General features: G+C 31.7%; 1 protein-coding gene across 4 annotated transcripts in view; it reads right to left on the minus strand.

Annotated features, from left to right (window-relative positions):
* Positions 1 to 13,148, minus strand: part of Dp (transcription factor Dp) — a 438,878-nt gene that overhangs the window by 4,880 nt on the left and 420,850 nt on the right. For all 4 annotated transcript variants that reach the window (XM_075357897.1, XM_075357900.1, XM_075357899.1 and 1 more), the window contains 3 exons: positions 11,836 to 11,984; positions 5,298 to 5,380; positions 3,386 to 3,469 (listed from right to left, as the gene is read on the minus strand). In XM_075357897.1, the coding sequence (XP_075214012.1) occupies positions 3,386 to 3,469; positions 5,298 to 5,380; positions 11,836 to 11,984 (316 nt within the window). The remainder of the gene's footprint in view (positions 1 to 3,385; positions 3,470 to 5,297; positions 5,381 to 11,835; positions 11,985 to 13,148) is intronic.

Raw genomic sequence — 13,148 nt, forward strand, 5'->3', positions numbered from 1 at the left:
TCCCTGGTACGTTAAAAGTTGGTGATTCGGTCGGCGAAATAAATGTTCCCTTTACAGTTTATGAGTTGTCACAAACATTAAAAAACTGATGCAACACCTCTCTTGAATCTGGTAACATTCATCTCAGTATGCTTTCAAACCTTACCAATTTGGCACTACATCACCTATTGCATATTTGTAATTGCTGTTCTAGCAAATCTTCTGACCTGTCTTATCAGAAGCTATTGTCATGCCAGTACTTAAACCTGATACAGATAAAGCATGCTCCTCAGATTACCACCCTACCTCCTTGACAAGCATTTTGTGCAAAGTGATTGAGAGAATGGTGAACCACAGGCTTAAATGGTATTTAGAGAAACATGCCCAGATATCTCCAGAACAATATAGTTTCCACCGAGGATGATCTTGCATTGACCATCTAGTGTCATTGGAGGCAGCTATCCAAAATATTTTTCTGCTCTGCCAGCAACTCGTCACTATTTTTTTTTGACATCAGGAGGGTGTATGACATGGCCTGGAAACACAGTGTTCTAAACACACATAAAGAATGGGGAGCTATGGGCAATATGCTTACCTTTATTAGGGGTCTCTTTAATGACCAAACTTTCCATGTTCGTGTTGGAGATTCTGTGTTGAATAGCAACAACTTAGAGAATGGAGTGCCTCAAGGAAGTGTAGAAAGTGCCACTTTGTTTACTGTAGCCATCAACAGTACTACTAATTGTATGCAGCCACCTGTTTCATGTTTTCTATTTGTTGATGATCCTGCTATATATACTAGGTCCTGTTCAACAGCCATAGCTGTGAGACTACTACAGAATACTAAATCTCTCCTTGAAGCTTGGTCCAACTTCATTGGCTTCACATTCTCAACTGAGAAGACAAAATGTGTAGTCTTTTCTCTACAGACCCCTTTTATTCCACAAGTCCTTCTCAATGGAGAGCTAACTGCTATCTCTCCTGATGTTAAATTTTTAGGTTTACGTTTTGATAGTTGTCTTGAATCAAATACATAAAACAGTAAAAGTGAGAGATATTTAAAAATCTTAGATATGCTACAAATCCTTAGCAACACCAAGTGGGGAGCTGACTAACCAATGTTTTCACTATTCGTTAGTTCAGTCCTCTTTGGATTATGGTTGCATCGCCTGTTCTGCAGTGCATCATATTGTACTTAAGATGCTGGATGCTGTACATCACACTTTTCTTCACCTTGCTACAAGTGCCTTTAGATCAAGCCCTGATGCAAGCAAGCATACTTGATTGTGGTAAGCCATCACTTTGGGACAAGACCAGCACCCTGCCCACATTAAAGGAAAACCAAATCATCAGTTTTTAAAGCAGTCCTCACAAATCCTCAATTACAATGGTATGAAGACTATCTATGTTATACAGCACCAATGGATTTCATACCAGCATTTAATACACCTTTTAAATTTTGACAAACTTTCTATTTTCCCAACCCTGTTCATATCTTCTGAGAAGATCTACTTCATAAATTTTAATTATGACCTCACTATTCATAATAAAAAATCAACAACTCCTATTATCTTTCAAGAAATATTTTACCAGTTTCTATCCAAACACAGTAGTATATACAGATGGGTTGAAACAGAATGGTACCCTTGGATGTGCTTTTGTTGTAAATGACAGAACCTATATGTTCAGTCTACCTGGTATTACAAGTTCCTACAATGTTGAACTGTACACCATCAATAAGGCATTCAATATCATTAACCCAAAATACCATCACATCCTTATCTGTAATGATTTGTATAGTGTACTCCAAGCTTTAGAAGACTTGTATTCCAGACCCCTTATCATCACTAAAATTCATAATTCAATTGTTGAGCTGAATCATCACAACACACAAGTGAGTTTTTGCTGGATCCCTAGCTGTGTGGGAATGCGAATAATGAATTTGCAGATTCCACCATTAAAGATGCATATAGCCAACCATCTTTCAACATTCGTGTTACTATAGATTTTATTAATTCCGTTGAACACACTCTTTGAGGAAGGCGGCAAGATGACTGGACTGTAACAGTAGATAATAAACTCCAATACATCAAGTATACTGGTCTGTCATGGAACTCTTCAATCCAGAATAACTGTCGAGAGGAGGTTATTATTTGTAGTTTACGAATAGGGCATACTAATCTTACGCGTGGATACCTAATGAATCAGACCAATGCACCCATTGTGTTCACTGCGACTGACAACTACATCCACATACACCACATCCTTGTGGACTGCATGTGGTATGTGGCAATGCACCAGAAATTTAAATTAGGAGTTAACATCCAAGATATTCTAGGAAACAATATGGAGATGATATCAAATATCTTTTTGTTTCTTAAAGCCAAACATCTACATTCAATTATTTAATAGTTAGTTTAATATGTTTTTTTTTTTTAGTATTTTATATTGTGATTTTACTTTTTCCTATTTTTCTTAAGTTATTGTGTGATTTGTTTGTTAATTTTATTTTTTATTTTTTTGTTATTTGGTTTAATATTGTTATTCTTAGCGCATGTTGTCATAAAATTAGTTTATATATTGTAGAATCATTGCTTCCAGGCGCTAATAATGAACCTCTTTTATATTCTTCCAAAAAAGAAGTACTAAATGAAAATTTACCAATTATAATTGTACTACATACATCCTATTTTATCAAATAGCAAAAAAGATAGTAATAAAAAAAGCATGAACAGCATGGAACACAACAGACTAGAAAATGGTTAATCGAGAGAGTATAAGAGAATCTAACCTAAACATTTAACAGATAAACATTTCTAGTGTTTAACATAATCTTCTCATATGAGAAACTGCCTCAAGAATGATTTAGGTTAACTGTAAAGACAATAATAAATTTTTTTGAGCAATAAAATGAAGAATAAAAGACGATATGGCAAAAAATAATGTAATACTAAAGATTAAATGTGGAGGGTTAACTAGAATTAAAAGAGAAAGAAGATGAACACTGGTTGAATCATATAAATAAACATGATTGAAAAAACAAGAATTAAGTTAGAATGTAAATCAGAAGGTAAAAAACTACTGAAACATCACAAAGTACGATGTAAAAATGTATGATGTAAAAGTACACAAGTACACAAAGTATGATGTAAAATGCAAGAAAGGAAAGAGAATTGCAGTAAATGATGAAACAGGAGGAGAAAAGATTGAAGGATAGACAAAATTCGATATAGCTTGTGAAATATTATCCTCATCTACTAACTCCTGGACAAATGATTAAAGATGATAAACAAGCAAACATCACATAAATTTCACTTAAAAGTAATGAAATATAATGCACTGACAATGTGGTACAATTTCAAAAATAAAATACTAAATTAAACCAACAAATTACAAAATTACTTACGAAGAACATATTTTTCCAGCGATTTCGGCACCATTGCTTTAGCTTTTTCTAAATCATCATCAGTACATTTGCCCTTATCAAGTCCTAAAATATAAAGATAAAGATACTATCAATTAAAATGTAATAATATTTTACTTCTACATTTCATAATATTTGATTTTTATAATTAAAGGATGCATAGAAATTATATTTTCATTATCATAAAGTGTGATTCATAAAGAACAAACACAAATTTTCAGGACATATTCTACTGGTGAAAATAAAGAAGAAAGTCCATGTAAACATAGGTTCGGACACCTTCATTGGTGAGCACCAGCTGGTGAAAGATTTTACCCTGATTTCTGCACCTTCTGTAAAATCAAATCTGACTGTATTTCTTGGGACCAAAGTTACAGGATAAATTTAGTGGTTTTACATGAAATCTGACCTGAAAAATTGAAAAAAAAAGTCCCAGAACTGTAAAGTTGCCTCATCATGCTGGAAATAATCAGCCTTCTTGTTATTAGAGGAACATCTTCCAACAGATCTGCAAACTTTTTCTGTAAAACATTTAAGTATGAAGCACCCAAAACATTCTCATTGAAAATAAGTGGTCCCAATATTTTGTTGACTATAATACTGCACCAAATATTTATGTGAAACCAGTCTTTGTAACCAGTTTCAACAGTGCTGTGTAGATTTTCAAGATTCCATAAGTCACCAAAAAACAGAAACCACCAAAAACATTGTTCATTAGGCAGAAAGCTGAATCCACTTTGGCAGAGGACATTTTCAGTAGTTTATTTAATTGTCTGTAAGTTGGTATTATTGTTTGGGGACAAAATAATGTTTGATGCACATAATATCTGATAAAGCCAGATATTATAATTCCATAATTCTACTAAAATATAAATTTCAAGTGCTCACAACTGAGTGCACTTTAAGTACTTAATTCTACTATTGGGATTTAAATAACAAAATTATCTGAAAACTGGTCAATCTGAAACTGTTTAAGAACAGTTTAGCAAAAATATACAATTTAACTCTATTATAAAACAGTATTAAAAATTAAGACACAAGGATCGTACGTAAAGTAATACCCATTCATGAATCCTATCACACACATCTATAACTACTCAGCCAATCTCATTAGTCTGTAAGCATTCATGTTGTGTTCTTCACACTTGTATTGTTTTTGTATTTAAAATGAATAAGAAAACAGAAAATGCCAATTTAAGTGAAGTGAGATTTATGATTCTATTTTTTTTAAATAAGAAATATGCAATCATGTGTCATTGACTGTTTAAATCAAGGAAATAAATTTATAGAGATGTTATGAATAAAATCGATATGGCAACACACAAACCAGGAAAAACAACGTTCATGGTGATGAATAAACTGGTTGCCTGTCTGTCATTACAGTTGAATTGCTCCACCACCTTGATGAATTCATCAAACAGGATTGGTGTATCGCACTTAATGAAAATTTTTCATTTGTTTTTTGCACTATCAGCCATGAAATTGTCACTATTCACTTCAAATACATAAAACTCTGTGCGAGATGATTGTGCATAGGCTTAGTGATGATCACAAAAAACCATGACTGCTTCTAAAAGAGACAGTTTCAGTCATCCAGTCTACAGACCGACCTAGGACTACAGTTTGTTTACCAAACAGAAAGACTTTTAGGTTTGAAAGAGCTTTTTAGTAATAAAGGCTTTAAAAAAATTGTAATATTTAATTTAATAAATTCATAAGAGAGAAATTTGATATGTGCATACAAACACAAATCAAAAAGTAGTTTTAAGATTGGCTTATGTTTACGACAAAAAGTTTTATACAAAACTTAATCTTCTTTTTTTAATCATAAAATGGTAATTAATACTTTCTAAACAATGTTCATAAATAAATTGTATCTTTATGATCAACTCACCCATCACTAATCCCATTCTCTTAAGAACTTCTATATCATCATGTATTTCAAACTGATCATTAAAAGCAAACAAGTATTCAGTCCTGGAACAAAATTAAATTGATTATACAGAAAAAAATAATACAAATTTTCAATTTTGAGTAAAGGAAAATTATATAATTGTAAAACATTCTATTAAGTATGAATTTAGTTATAAAAATTGTTTTTTTGTAAAATGTAATATACCAATATCCATCAACATTGTGGTAAGAATCCCACAAATTTGAAAAAAATGAATAAATATGGGAGGAAAAATATGTTATTCATTAACCCATGAATGGTTCTAAATCATGGTTATTCATTAACGATGAAAACCTGTTAATCAATTAACTGGTTTAAAACTTACCAAAAATCCCAGAATATGTTCACAATCTTATAAAACCACTGCAAAAAGGTATTATGCTCTGATTTGCCCATAATACATTTTACACATATAAATATAAATAAATATATATATACAGTCAAATCTCCCTGTTGTAGCTCTCTTTAATCTCTATCTCAACACAGCGACAATATTCATTAGTCCCTTCAAGGTGCTATATTATTCTATAGTATCTCTTTATTATGACTGACAAAATCCCAGTAATCTCTCTATACAGCTTTAACACAACTGCCTGTTGCGTCACGCCATCTGCTTTTTCTGTGCGAAACTAAAATATTCGTAATTGATCAAACTTTTTTACAGTAGTTTCAACAAAAACAAAGTTTAAATTTTCCATTAAATAGACCCCTGTTACAAACCCAAGTCAAAATCTTTGCTTGGATGTAGGTAATAATTATTTTAAGGCTTCTGATAATTTTATTTTGATTCTGTATTATGCAGCATTTCTTTCACTAAAATTAGCAGGAAAGCAAAAGATGTTAATTTTAATGCTACGAATGACTGGTTCATAAAAACTACATGGTCTAGAATATGTAATGGTTTCAAGGAAGACATGTACAATGCTGATGAAGCAGGATGTTTTTTAAAGCACTTCCTGACATAACATTAAAATTCAAAGAATAGAAATGTATAAGCAGAAAACTTTACAAAGACAGAATTACCATTTTTGTCTGTGCTAAATGATAGGGACTGACAAATGTCCGTTGTTAGTTATCAGAAAATCAGTAAAAATCAAGATGCTTCAAAAATGTAAGAAAACCTACTGGTAAAGTATTGCAATAATAAAACAGCATGAATAAATGCTACACTTTTTAAAGAAAAAATTTGTTCATGGGAAAGGAATTAATTAAAAATAATCGCAAAATTTTATTGCTTGTAGACAACTTACTGCTCATATCAACATTACAGGATTAAAAAACATAAAAATACAATTTTTATTGGCAAATACAAGTTTCCTTCATCCAATGGACCAGAGAGTTATTAATTGTCTCAAAGGCTACTACAGAAGAATCTAGAATTACTGAAGAAATGACTGTAAAAAGAAAAATTCAATCTGTAATTCAATAAATCTTCTGCAAAGTTTGAAAAAATGTGACTGAAGCAACAATAAAAAATGTAGTTAGTCATGCTGGCTTTGTTTACACATGGAAAATAATAATCCCAGCTGTGAAAATATTTAGAAGATTTAGGAGACTATTCTGTTAACCGAGTGCATAAAACAATTAAAATTGCCACAATCACTTGGAGAAAAAGATTTGGATGTTTACATAAGCATCAATAACTTGACCATCTCAGCTCCATTGGGAGATGATGCGATAATAGAGAATTAATCGCACAAAATTATGATGAAGAAAGTAAAAGAGAGGATGAAATAGAACCAGAGATAAATACCGCCTTCTAATACAGAACCTCTTGATGCTACTCATCTTGTTTCTACATATTTCAACTTGCAAGATATTGACAAGAATTTACAGACACTTCAGACAGATGTTCAGAAGATTCTGAACATTGAAGAAAAATAGAAGACATATTCTTACAATCAAAACATATTTTTTTTTTTTTTTTGTCTTCAGTCATTTGACTGGTTTGATGCAGCTCTCCAAGATTCCCTATCTGGTGCTAGTCGTTTCATTTCAGTATACCCTCTACATCCTACATCCCCAACAATTTGTAATCAAAACATAAACAATTAAAAATTACTAGTTAATTTAAACAGGAATAAATGTTCATTAAAACTGACTGACTAATAAGTGAAATTTTTAACTTTAAAAATGATAAGCGACTAAATTTTTCATAATTTGTGTGTATTTTAATAATCTTACATATGTGAATAAAATCATAGCAAGTTTCATGTTTCATTTTTACTTCTTCGATATTTTTGTAGTGTTAGTGTATTTACATAAGTGTTACACATTGGTGAATAACTATAGTTTAGGTACCAGACTAAAAGACAATTGAGTTTGGAATTTTTATGCATTAAGTCTATTTAATTATTATCAAAGCACAGTACTATGATAATATATCTTTAAAAACAAATTAAGAGAAATTAAATTAAGAAATAAAATGTTATAGTTTTTATATTAGGTATCATGTTAAACAGGTCAAATAACATCACTTCTAGCTTGAAAACATGAAATTCTGTATTTTTTTATCCCTCTCTTATTGTAATGGAAATTGCAAGTGATGAAAATTCTGGGTCCCTTAAAATCCATTATAGAGAAATTTCTCTGTAAATATAAATAAAACATCACACATGAGTACGATAAAAAACTACTGTAGCATTTTCCTGGGTGAGTCAATCAATATGAGAGAACATAGCAATATCTTGATCAAATCAGCATCACGAAATGCACAATTTATGATTTTTTTTTTAATTTTACTTTTAATAATTTGCAAGGAAGATCTAATAACTGTTCAGTAACTTATTAAAAACAACTGAAGCATAAGAAACAGCCTTATGTTTAATAGGCTGTATGCTACAGTACTGTGTTAAGCTGCATGAAAAATTTTTTTAATGCTGTTTAGTTTGAAAGTGGTGGATGTTACTTTTTTATTTTTTAAGAATAAATGATCAATTCTTTTAGCATAAGTTGTATATTTAAAAATATAATCACACAGATACGTTAACATGGGAATCAAACAATGAACAGCTTATTTTTATAACTTTGAAAACTCGATCTAACTTTTTGAGGGAGTCCCAAAACATAATATTACACTAAAGATGGGAATATACACATTCCCAGGTTTTAATCGTAGATACTGAAAAGTTAAAACACTGCAATTGTGTAATTAAAACAAGTTATTAATAAATTTCAAAAGTGATAGTCTTTCATTCATTTACTTCAATGTTATTGTGACTTAAGCAACGCACACAATAACTCTTATATGACAATTTGTTTTTCCATACCAGTTTTTACAAACTTTTACATGAGACTTAAACTGCAGATTATTTAGTTGAGACACAAGAATTCAAGTATGAATTCTAGTTCACTTTAGTATGAGATTGGTACAAAATGTTTTATAATATGCCTACTGCACACCGAAATGAAATGGTCTCATATGAAATACTCTGTACAATCAAAATCGAAATATTTGGATAAAACTAATGAAACTGCAAAAAGTCAAAATTAATGAACTTAAACAAATACACATTTTTATTTTTACCAGTTTTTCTTTGATGTAACTAATTACTATTACTAAAATAAATCAGAACCTAAAACATGTATGAGGTGCACCCAGAAAGTAAATTTCTGGTAGAGCATTACAATTGTAAGTATGCGCATGCATGCCAAGTCACCTGATATGTTAGGAAAGGATTGATGGCATTATTATTCAGCTATCTAATCTGAATACTTCTTGATGTGTGCTTATAATGTTTAAAGAAATCAAGGCATCTGCTGCTATATGTAAAATTCAGTCTGTGATCTTTTTCTTGAATGCAAGGAGCATTGAACAGATTGAAATTCACTGTTAGATTTGTGTGTTTATGGAGAAAAAACAAAGAATAATTCCATGGTATGAAGTTGGGTGAGATTGTTTAATGAAAGATATGATAATATGCACAATGATAAATGGAGTGGTCAATCATCTTTGATTCCTGACAATTTGGTGTGTGCAATTAATGGCAACAGATAATTAAGAGAACAGATGATTCATCATCATATTTCTTGCCATATATTTTCCAGAAATTCATAGAAAAAAATAAATATCATCGCTTTTACATGAAATCCACTGATCTCTGTGGCGAAGTGGTAGCATCTCAGCCTTTCATCCAGAGATCTTGGGTTTAACTCCCACAATTAGGCATGGCATTTTTTACACACTAAAAATTTCCATTTTCACATTCTCACGTACAAGCTTCTTTGGTAAATTAATTCATCAGTTAAAAGAAAAAAACTGTCTGAGAAAATGTGTTACCAAAAATGGTGTACACACGGAGTGCTTAAGAAGCTTACAGAGAATCAAAAAATTTAATTGGGCAGCACACTGAAATTTTTGTGACAGTACGGAAAACAAGGCGACAACTTTTTGAACCACACAGTCACTGAGGGCAATACATGGGTGTAACACATCTGAAAAAAAATGACAATCTGTGAAATGGTAGCAAACTTCTGTTGTCCAGAAAGATACGAGTGTCTAAAATAAACAGTTTCATTGTAAAAAAGTTCATTTTGAAAACTTTATAAATATTTTTTATTTCTCTTAAACTACATAACTTATACTACTCATACTTCTCTATATAATCGCCACATGAATTAAGACATGATAGCGATACACCAGCCTCAATATACTCTCGTCGTATTCTTCTAATGCCAGTCCATTTAGTCACTGATTAACAGCATTATTAAGTTCATCGTCACCCGCGAACTGCTTACCACTCAAATATTCATTCAATTTCCCAAACAAATAGTATAATAAGAAGCAGCTAGGTTCGCACTATATGGTGGGTAATCGTAAATTTCCTAACCAAACGTTCTCAGTAAATCATGTGTCGAACCCGTAACACGTGGACATGCATTATTGTGTAGCAGGACGACACCATCGGTCATCTGCCCACATCACCGATTTTGAATGGCACACCATAACTTACATAGAGTTTCATAGTAGGGTTCTGCATTTATAGTTGTTCCACGTGGCATAAAATCTATCAGCAGTATGCCAAACCAATCCCAAAAGACTGTATCCATCAGTTTACATCCAAATGACTGTGGCTTGACCTTTGTGGGTCTGATTGGTGGTTGAGGATGACACCATTCACTCGACTGCCGTTTTCTCTCTGGCATGTAAACGAAATATATTTTTCAACACCAGTAACTATCGAATTAAGGAACTGATCACCTTTTTCGGTGTAGCACATAAAAATTCCAAAGCAGATCCTATTCAGATTTTTTTGTGGCATTCCGGTTAAGATGTACAGCACCCAACGTGTGCAAACCTTTCTGAAGCCTAAATAGTCATGAACAATGCGACCAACAACAGCTCTTGAAACATCAGGAAAAAGAAGGGCCCGGTCAGAAATCGCTGAGCGACGATTTTTTCTCATTTCATCATCAACACGTTTCAACAAGTCCTTGGTGATTATAGAGGGTCTCCTCGAATGTTCTTCATCACACTGTTATCGGACGTTTCTTTCACTCATTATATTATCACTGTACACAGCAACCAACTGCTTATGAAGTTCAGCCGGCTAACGTTTTGATAGTTTAAAAAACATTTGACTATGTATATCACAGTCGGCGGCAACAACAATTTTCCCATTCATTTTATAATGTAATAACTCACACGTAATCAAAGATACTACAACATGACAACTTACAGACAACAATGTAGTGTGTACATTGGCCATGAACAACACATGTTCGCCACCCTTAAGGAGAGAAATTTCCCAGCAGACTTTACTTCAGAGATATCCCTTGTAAAATGTAAGTTGATGTTTTCCACTAAGAAAATCATGCGCACAATGTTTTTTTTTGGCAAAAAGGGAGGTTTGCTTGTCAAATCCTTACTTCGACGCTGCACAATCAACAGTGATGACTATTATAAAATTCTGAAAAGTTGCATCAAGTGATCCAACAACGATGTGTGTTACTTACCCAAGATGTATTGATTCAACAACTGACCACAGGTTGCCACCACAATGCTATATCTCACAACCTTTAGCTGGGAATAGTTCGATCATCCCCCGTACAGCAATGACTTTGCACTAATGACTATCGCCTGTTCCTATGTCTGGAAACCTTCCTTGTTGACTGACAGTTCCATAATGACGACAAGGTCAAACAAGTCATTAATATGCAGTTTGCATCACAGGCGGCATCATTCTATAGCAAAGAAATAAAATGTTTTGTGCTGCAATATAATGCCTCAACAATGGTGGAAACTAACTTTGTGCTTTAAAAAAACAATAAAAATTTTATTTGAGTTCTTGATGTTTTAGTTTCCGTTCAGAATTTATTTTCTGGATAACCTCTCATAACTGTCTTATCAAACTAGATTTTTTCTTTAAGGAATCTTCTGACATTCATTTAAACTAATAAAACAATTATTTTATAAAACAAATTCATAACAGTAAACATTTCACATTATAAGTAACGGATGAATTTAATTGGTACATACTTGTCATTTGAAATACTGCAGTCGATTACAGTCTTCTTGCTCGTATTAACAATAATAAAAGGCAATTGAATAGCTGAGTTAGGTGCTGGCACACCATTCACCTGTTCCGCTTCAAAATTTCTTTCAACTAATCGTTTAAATGAGATTTGCTGTAAAATAAGAAAAGCAAAAAACAAAGAAATATTACAATTCTAAGTAAATTTTTTCAGTCTATATGAAAAAAACCCTGAAACTATAGATAATATAAGCAATGATCAAAAGATACAACTCTCATTAAAAGAGAAGCTAAAATTCATGCCATATCAAATAGCTTTACCTTTGATTAAACAAAAACATCCTTTTTTTTAGACAAAATTTACTTAAACATACCAATTAAGTAACTATATTTATACTTAACACAAAGATGCAACTGTATAAAAAGTTTCACATCTAGCACATGCATAATTTTTAGGTTTGAAACAGCAGTAAAGCTACAAAAATAAAAATATGAACATCCTACAGTTAAACACATTTTGCCATGTAGAACTTATTGGTTTATCTAGAAAAGGTAATTTTAAACTATATATTTCATATAATTTTTAACTAATTTGTTACACATTTTAAATAACAAAATTTATCTTTCTTTTCTAAATTTATACTTTTTTTTGGCCAAAATAAAATAAATTTATGAACTCTACTTCCACAAGTAGGCTAAATAATATCTTCTTTATGTAAAATAATTAAAATATTGTGCAATTTTTATTGGTTTAGATAAAAAAAATTTGTCCTGTTTTATAAATAAATTAATTTACTTATTTTCAGGAAGTACATATTTATTTTTAAATACTGTATTTATAAGCATGGGTTTTTTATTGCACAAATGTAATAATGAGTGAGACAGTGAATCGGGCAATTTGGCAACATAATTTGTCTACCGCTGATGAATGGAGAGAATGAAAGTATCTACAGGGCTTGTTTTACCATTCAATCATGAAGGAGTAATGGAGCAGTGTGCACAGTGTTTTTGGAATATAATTGTATTAACAAACAATAGCAGTTACATAACTATGCAGCAAGTGTGTTTTACATCATCATAATTACTCATCATGATCTGCTCAACAATGAAAAGAACTGGAAGAACTAATGAAAATAACTGTTGTTCCACTCTTTCTTAAAGAGCAGAAAAACAGCAACTCTTTTCATTGCCAGGGGAAATTCACCCATGACTAGCATCATTTAAAAAATTATTTTTAAATGACTACTGGAAATGGATTGACAAAACGTTTTTAAAAATGGCCACTGAAACAAATACCAAACAATCTAACATTTGATGA

Source organism: Lycorma delicatula, chromosome 2 (genome assembly GCF_047948215.1).
Source record: "Lycorma delicatula isolate Av1 chromosome 2, ASM4794821v1, whole genome shotgun sequence".
Classification (NCBI taxonomy): domain Eukaryota; kingdom Metazoa; phylum Arthropoda; class Insecta; order Hemiptera; family Fulgoridae; genus Lycorma; species Lycorma delicatula.